The 8882-nt window shown below is 45.5% G+C and overlaps 1 protein-coding gene across 2 annotated transcripts in view; it reads right to left on the reverse strand.

Annotated features, from left to right (window-relative positions):
* Rnf125 (ring finger protein 125) overlaps window positions 1-8663 on the reverse strand; it is a 30909-nt gene extending 22246 nt beyond the window's left edge. The window contains exon 1 of one of the 2 annotated variants that reach the window (XM_048442669.3): window positions 8127-8663. In XM_048442669.3, the coding sequence (XP_048298626.1) occupies window positions 8127-8290 (164 nt within the window). In that variant the 5' untranslated portion in view covers window positions 8291-8663. The remainder of the gene's footprint in view (window positions 1-8126) is intronic. The other variant, XM_048442668.3, reaches the window with a different exon arrangement.
* Between the last annotated feature and the right edge of the window lie 219 nt (window positions 8664-8882).

Genomic DNA, 8882 nt, shown 5'->3' on the forward strand with positions numbered 1-8882 from the left:
AATTTAGAGACTTTCTACCATACACTAATGTTAAAAATGACAATGGTTTGGTCAAGAAAACCAATCTAAGAAAAAAGCCTACCTGGACCCTCATTCACTTAACTGTAACCAAAGTAACTTCCTTACTCTTCTTCTTTCCCTCAGGAACAAAGCGTTGTTTATTAATGCTCATGTTACGTCTATAGGAGGAGCTGAGCATGCTGGCCCACTCCAGCAATCCCAGCATGGCCTCCTAGAGGGAGAGGAGAGCTCACAAAACTCAGGATGCAAACAAAGTTAGAAGGGTCTGTGGAGGCTCATCTTCATCACCAGTTCAACTGGATTTGGGGAAGCATGCATCGCACACACTTCTGGAGAGGTTTCTGAAGAAGATCCAGTCAAAATCTGGGTGGCACTATCCCATGGGCTGGGGTCCCAGACTGAATAAAAGGAGGGAAAGTATAAAGCTAGTGACTTCATAATTCATCTCCCTCAGCTTCCTAACTGTAGACAAAATATCATCAGGAGCCTTGTACTCTGCCCACCATGCCTTCCATATGCCCAAATAAATTATAACATGCTTGGTCATGGTCACCATAGCAGCTCACGTGTATCCCCGGCCCCTGGGCAGGCACACCACTCATCAGTGTTAGAACGCTCGCAACAGTTGATTTCACTGATGCTGGGCACTGAACCTTGGCCTTGCACGCCAGACAAGTGCTTTACCAAGGAACGACTGCCCCACTTCTTTGATTTTTCTCTCTAACTGTAAATCAGGTCTCTTTTTAGTTCAGTTCACAGTTTCTATTCAGTAATTCCCTCTTTCCCTGGTTCCTGACAATATTAAAGCAAATATAAGAAATCCTTCTCTCCTACTTTAAAAGTTTTTTGTGTGTGTTATAACTAAACTATTTAAAATATAAAAAACAAATAAACCTTTCCTTAAGTTGCTTCTCAGGCATTTTGTTACAGAAACAAGAAAACTATCTAGGGGCTGGAGAGATAACACAGTGGTTAAGAGCACTTCCTGCCCTTCTAGAAGACCTGAGTTCTGCTCCCAGCATCCATGTCTGGGGTACACAAACACTGCAATCCCAGCCCTAGGAAATAAAGCTCCCTCTCTGGTCTCTGAAGGTACCTACACTGGTGTGGACCTACCCACAAATACATCACACACACACACACACACACACACACCCCACACACCCCTAAAATAAACCTTTAATAATTGCTAGCGGAGCCGGCAGTGGTGGCACATGCTTTTAATCCCAGCACCGGGAGGCAGAGGCAGGTGAATCACTGGTGAGTTCAAGGTCAGCCTGGTCTACCAGAACTAGTTCCAGGACAGCTAGGACTGTTACACAGGGAAACCCTGTCTCTAAAAACAAAAAACAAACAAACAAACAAACAAAAAATTACTAGTGGAGAGGCGACTCTTGAGTGGAGGTACAGATTGTCCAAGGAGTTGCAGGGACACAGCTCTTTAGGTTCACCATTTACACTGGAATGGGGAAACATTTGTGGAAACAAAGCCTCTAAGTCACCTATGATCATGTAGGTAACCCCCAAAATGAACTCACTGTTTTACCAAGACGCACTTGAAATAATCCCGTTGATCTATCACTGGTGTCTTATCTGGAGTGAATAGGTGTTAATTCACATCTTGGGAGGAAAAGCCACAAAACTTTTGTCTACTGTCTTCACCAAACTCAGTTGCACCCCAGAGGCTGAACGTAACAAGCACACAGAGACACACGTCCTCTAGATAGTTTCTCTAGGGACTCTCACTAACTGATAATACATAAGCAGATAACAAATACTATGATACACAATAGGGTAAGATGGGGTCACTTTAAGTTAAGAAAGGAGTTTTTGAGTTTTTCAGTCTCTAAGAATGAAAGCTCTTGGAGCTGGAGAGATGGCTCAGAGGTTAAGAGCACTGACTTCTCTTCTAGAGGTCTTGTGTTCAATTCCCAGCAAGCTTATGGTAGCTCACAACCATCTGTAAAAAGATCTGGTGCCCTCTTCTGGCATGGAAGTGTACATGCAGGAGGAACGTTGTATACATAATAAATAAATCTTTACAAAAAAAAAAAAAAGAATGAAAGCGCTGTCTTTGGGGGTGTAACTCAGTGCTTGCCTCCTGAGCTCAAGGGCCTGAGTTCAATTCTTAGTCACAGGGAAGTGAAACCTCATCTGAGTCTGGTGTCGTAGAGTGTGCGACATTTAGGAGGCTGGGACCAGAGAATCTCGAGTTCTAGGCTAGGTAGGGCTACATAGCAAGAACCATCCCAAAACCAAGCAACCAACCAACCAAAACCCAGCCAGGATGTTCTTACTCGAGAGAGCCGCCACTTCAGAGAAGCTTTGTTACTACTTAATCACAAATGAACATTTCCATCCACTTTCCTCAGCAGAAAAGCGTGCACATCTATAGCTTTAAGCCATTGTCTCCACTGAGTTCGAGGGGGATACAACTCTTCCCATCCTATCCCACACCCCAGTCTTGGCTCTCTTAGGCCCATTCTCAACCTCTAGGGCAGTGGTTCTCAATCTTCCTAAGAATGCAACCCTTAGTGACCCCCCAACAGTAAAGTTATTTTTGTTGCTACTTTATAACTGTGATTTTGCTACTGTTATGAATCATAATGTAAATATCTGTGTTTCTGGTGGTCTTAGGTAAACCCTGCGAAATGGACACTTGATGGTCCCCAAAGGGGCCATAACCCACAGGTTGAGAAACACTGCTCTAGACCTTATAAGTTATTCTTTTAGCTTTCATCTGCTTCCCCGAAATTACTCCCCAGGATCTTTAAGAAAATTGTGTTTGCTTGTTTGTTTCTGGTATTTGTTATTTTGGAGACACTGTCTCCTTATGCAGTCCTAGCGGGCTAACACTTGATATTCAGGCTGGATTTAAACTTGTGACAGTCTTTAGCTTCTACATTTCAAATTCTGGGATTACAAACATGCCCCACCAGAACCAGCTATAAGCAATTGCATTTTAAATTCTCTTTACCAGATTGTTAAATGCTCAGTAGGGCTGTGGTGGCTATTCTAGGTTGTCAAATTGACTACATCTGGAATTAACCAAAACCCAAAAATGGAGGACACACCTATGAAGGATTTCATTTTTCTTAATTTAAAATAGGTAGATACACTTCTAATCCAGATCTTTAAGGTAGGACCTCTGATCCAGATCTTGCAGCAGGAAAATACACCTTCGATCTGGGTCACACCTGCTGAGGACGTGGGAGACCAAAGCTCTTGCCCTTGCCTTCACTGGCATTAGAGCTGACTTCTCCAGGATTTTAGGGTAGACTGAAGACCAGCTGAGACTTCCAACCTTGTGGAATGAGCAACTACTGGATTCTTGAACTTTCCATTCGCAGCCAGCCATTGTTGGATTAGCTGAACCATAGCCTGTAAGCCATTCTAATAGGTTCCCTTTCTATATATAGAGAGAGTTCATTCTATAAGTTCTGTGACTCTAAAGAACCATGAACAATACAAGGCCCTTTCATGAGTCCATTAAATCCTAGGAATTGTCTCTAACATCTTTCTCCTTTGTCTACCATACCCAATTGGAAAACTAATTATTCAGCTGTTTGAATCCCAAACCTTGTGCATACCAGGCAAGAACCCTGCCACTGCGATATACCCTGTGCTGGCTTGAAGATGGCCCTTATAGTTCTGGGCATGAAGATATTTGGTTCCTCGCTGGTGGTGGTGTTTGGGAAGGTTGGGGGGTTGCAGCCTTGTTGGAGGAAGGATATCACCTGAGGCAGACTTTGAGAATTTAAAGACTGAGTTCATTCTCTCTATTTCCTGTTTGTGTTCCAAGATGTAAGCTCTCGGTTTTCAGCTGCCATGCCTCCACTCTGCCATCATGGGACTATAAGAAATTCCTTCTTTTACAGGCTGCCTTGGTCACAGTGTCTTAGCATAGTAACAACAAAGAGTGTATCCCCGGCCCCGGGGCGGGCACGTCACTCATCAGTGTTAGAACACTCACGCTCACAACAGTTGATTTCGCCGGTGCTGGGCACTGAGCCTGGGCCTTGCACGCCAGACAAGTGCTTTACCAAGGAACGACTGCCCCACATCTTTGATTTTTCTCTCTAACTGTAAATCAGGTTCCTTTTTAGTTCAGTTCACAGTTTCTATTTAGTAATTCCCTCTTTCCCTGGTTCTCTGACAATATCAAAGCAAAAGTAAAAAATCCTTTTCTCCTACTCCATTTTTAAAACTATTATTATTTTTTTTTCTCAAGACAAGGTTTCTTTGTAACTTTGGTGCCTGTCCTGGCACTAGCTCTTGTAGAACAGGCTGGCCTCGAACTCACAGAGATCTGCCTACCTCTGTCTCCCAAGTGCTGGGATTAAAGGTGTGTGCCACCACCACCTGGCTTTAAAACTATTTTTGTGATATGGATAATTAATATAAAATATAAAATACTGAATGTCAGACATATGATGCACACCTTTAATCACAGCACTTGGAAGGTAGAGGCAGGTGGATCTCTGTGAATTCAAGAAAAGCCTTGATCTACACAGTGAGTTCCAGGCCAGTCTGGGATATAGAATGAGATTTTGTTTCAGAAAGAGAGAGAGACTGAGTCCTACAGTGTAGAAATTGTCCGAAGAATAAAACATTAGGACATTAAGATGGCCCTGAGAAGAAAGGCACTGGCTAGTTTGATCCCAGAACCCACAAAGGAGAAGGGGAGAGAGGCATGAAGATCAGAAGTTCAAGGTCATCCTTGCTTCTAAGGTGAGTTGAATGCCAGCCTGAGGTAATGAGGCCATGTCTCAAACAAGACTCTAGGAAGACTACTAAGGGTAAAGGCACCTACCACCATACCTGCTGGCTAGAGGGCAAACTACATACCAGGTGGAAGGAGAGCCGACTGCTGAGAGCTGTCCTCTTGCTCCACTTCCCATATCCTGGGAAGCACGCATCACCTCACTCAAATAAATGAATTAACTGAAAACCCAGAAGTTCTATTAAAGAAACAAACAGGTCCGGGGAACGGTCACTTGGTAGAGTGCCTGCCCAGCCTGCCTAGCAGACACAGGACCTGAATTTGATACATAGCACCGTATGTATAGCATACCTGTAATCTCAGCTACGAAGATGAGAGAAACAGCTTGCTAGTCATGGTGGCACACACTTTTAATCACAGCATTCAGGGGATAAAGGCAGGAAGATCTCTGAATTCAAGACCAGCTTGCTTTACAAAGTCAGACCCTGTCTCAAAAAAAAAAAAAAAAAAAGGAAAAGAAAAAAAAAAACAAGAGAAATTTAATGACTAAAAATGGACGGTCATCCTTGACTACATAGTGAGTTCAGGAATACTTGGGACTCTGTGCCAAAATAAAGATGATGATGATCATACCGATGTATGGATGCGTTGCTTATAAAACGACTGAAACAAACAGAAACCGCGTTTTGGGTCTTTTGCGTGTGGGACACTGGCAATCCAGTTCAGGGCTTGGCTTGTGCTGTGCAAGTACTCTACACTGCACTCCACACTTCCAGCTCTCAGCCTTGTTACGGGCTTCTCTACGTTTCAAATGCCCACAAAATCACATTTCTCACCATTTTAAAAGGAAGAGACTGAGATTCTGAGATTCAACCACTTGGTCACAAGATGGCTCGCGGCTGTGCTGATTTCAAACCCACTCTCAATCACGCTCAACTGTGGTACAATTGTGTTTGTAAAGGATCATCTATACATTCACCCAGAGAACTGCTGTCACTATGCGTATTTGACTTGTAGTAGATTTATGAACTAAAAACAACAAAGCCAGCCCTGTTAGAAATCTAACCTCAATACGGGATATCGAGAACAAAGGGCTTCACTTGCGATTTTCTCATTTTCCAACCGAAGTTGGGCAGAAAAGAGGAATTCATTTAGAATGTGCAGTTGGTGCTAACAACAGTCTCCAGTGCAGAAGGCCTCGGGTTAACATTTATAAAATGGAAGGGGCCCAAGTTGGCCAAAAGGAAGGACATGGAAATTCTGCCCCAGCCAGAACAATGGACATAGATTTGTCCAAACAAAGAACAGCGAAGGGAGGGAAGACAATTCATCCAGCCCTTGTTATGCTACTTTATGACTATTTTTCCAGGGGCCAGTTTCCTATTCACTTTAACAAAGAAAAAAAAAGATGAAACAAAAATAAATGTAACATTTTGCAAGTTCATATTATCCTTTGGTAGAAACAAATAAATTATTGTGTTTAAAGTACAACCCTTGAAAACAGTCTGGAGTCATCTGATTACAGCAGCCAAGCTGCCCTCCTCAGTGCTGGAGAAGGGATTTCAACACTATTGCACGTCTTTGGTTCAACGGCACAGCTTTAATGTTAGTAAAGTTTAAGCTCAAACTCTGGGGACCTAGCTCAGTGACAGAATGCTCGCTCAGTGATCTATAGGTCCCCGAATTCCACACACACTCACATAGCAGAAAATGAGGAGCTTTCTTGCCATGCAAGGATCCCCAGCCTGATACAAACTGGGCACGTGGTGTATGCAGGTCAGTGATCCCAGCAGTTGGCCAGTGGACACAGGAGGTTCAAGGCCAAAGCTGGGCGAGTGTGGTAGCACCCAGGAGGTGGAGGCCATCAGATCTCTGAGTTAGAGGTCAGCCTGATCTACAGAAGCGATATCAAGGCCAGCCAAGGCTAAATGGATTCTCAAAACCAAACAAAACACAAAAAAAGTTCAAGGTCACCCTCACATCCTCAGCTACTTAGTAAGTCTGAAGCTAGACTAGTCTACACAGACACAAACTCACCTCTGAGCCCCCAGAGAGAAACAAATAGGTCTTTAAAAATGTAGTTCTCTTTAGGCTATTGTTCTGACCTAATCAACACCTTTCACGACATTACACAACAGAACCTTGGCTCTCACACTGTCAACTTGGCCTTTGGATGGTATGTCAAAGAGCTATGTTGAGAAAGCTAGGAAATCACTAATTGAAAAAGACGTCTAAAATGTAAGCCTTGAGTTTAAAGTACAAAGTTGAAAAAAAAAAATAGGTCCTGAGAATAAACCACAAAGTAGAGTCCAGAGCACTCTTGATTTAAACACTGTGTAACTGGCACATACTTCTCCCTGGCTCACAGTGGGCACCAGGGCTTCCTGACTCTACGTATTTGTCAAGCCTCACTCAAGTTCTATTAAAAAGCACGGTCGTGCGCATGCATTTTTAATACACAGGATTTGGTTTTTGTTGATAAGCCGAACGTCCGCACCAGCAAACAGTGTTTCTGTTCTGTTGCTTTATCTCAGTGTAGTTTCTTAGAGTTGACGGTGTTATGGGCTTTAATTTCGACCTATGACGCACACAATCACCAACTCAGACCCACATAACCACGAAAAAAACTGCTTAACATACGACTAACAGAAATTCACACATCGAAGGCCTCTGGTTTATTTGAACATCTCCTAAGAGCATACCCATTAGGGTTGGGGCTTCATTTTTAAAGCCTTGGAAACTACCACTGCTTTGCAACAGTAGTGAGTTTTCACGACATGACACCAGAGTTTGAGGAACACTGTCTATACTTTCAGTTCTGGGAGGAGCCGGTGCCTATGGCAGGTAGCACACAGCATCCAGTCACTTTGCAGCTGAGTTTTAAATGAGTGAATATAGCGGTGGGGAGCAAACGTCCGAGAGACGTTCGGCAATATGAAGGTCATATTGACGACCTTCGACCTTCGAGGGGGTCGGCGTCTGTGTGTGTTGGGAAAAAGGACGCGGGGTAGGAATTGAAAGAGTTCCGTACAGATCCTCTACAGAACAAGAGATAAGCCTCTGGAGGTTCTGGAAAATGTGCAAAGCTCCAGCAAAACAAAACCCACCCAGGTTCTCAGGAGAATAGGAAGCACACCCGAATTCACTCAAAATCAGCGGGACCTGTTCATGGTGGAAGCCCCCTGCCCTACTGCCCCAAGAGACCCAGCTCTTGCAATCCTTGTGTGCTTCCCTAACCAGACCTGTATCAGTTTCCCCAATAGTCGCTGCTTCTACTCCCACCCACTTTGTGCCCCTCCGCTTGCCCCCCTGCCACCTCCCCCCCGTCCCCCGCATCCTTCCCCGCTGGGTGGGCGCGCCACTCAAGCTCCCGAACACTCACACGTGGCCACAGCGGGTCCGAACCGGCTGATGTAGCACCTCCAGGCACACTGAGCAGTCGAAGGAGGTGATGGGCAGCTCCGGGTCCCGGCTGCGCTCCAGGGGCCGCGGGGCGGCGGAGGCGGGCGCGGTCTTAGAGCTATCGCTGCTCAGCAGGGAGCCCATCGCTGCGCGCTAGCACCGGAGCTCGGCGCGGGCTGCGGGTGTGTGGGGGGGGAGTCAGTTGTCCCTCCCGGGAGGAAGGAAGTCCCGGCCCAGCCAGGATCGCCGCCTCCTGGCTCGGCCAGCAGCGTCGTGGGGCCTCTCGGTGGAGCGCAGGCGGAGCGCGCGACTGCCGCTTGCAAACGCTCTTCCGCGAGCGACCAGGCGCTGCAGAGGCTCGAGGTCCCTGGAGAGTGAAACCTGAACCTTCCACCCGGCGACCGCACTAAGAGTTCTGCAAAGTACAGTTTGAGAACACCCACTGGAGACGGGATGACTCTATCTGGTCTCCAAGTTGGTATCTTAATAAGCCTCAGAGCCGACCTATGACCATTTCGGTGATTGACTCAATACTTGAATCAGGGTGAGATGATAGCCCGGGGCAGTGGAAAGTTTCCTGACCCAGAGTGCCACTTGGTGACTTAACAAATACAGAGCCAACAGTCTGGCAGCTGTGAGTTCGAGGCCGGCCTGGGCTGCATTTGAACACAGCTTATGCCTTCAAAATTTCAGCACATAGGACACTCAGGAAAGAGGATTACCCAAAGTTTCAGGG

The sequence above is a fragment of the Myodes glareolus genome, chromosome 13, assembly GCF_982192425.1.
Source record: "Myodes glareolus chromosome 13, mMyoGla1.1, whole genome shotgun sequence".
Lineage (NCBI taxonomy): Eukaryota > Metazoa > Chordata > Mammalia > Rodentia > Cricetidae > Myodes > Myodes glareolus.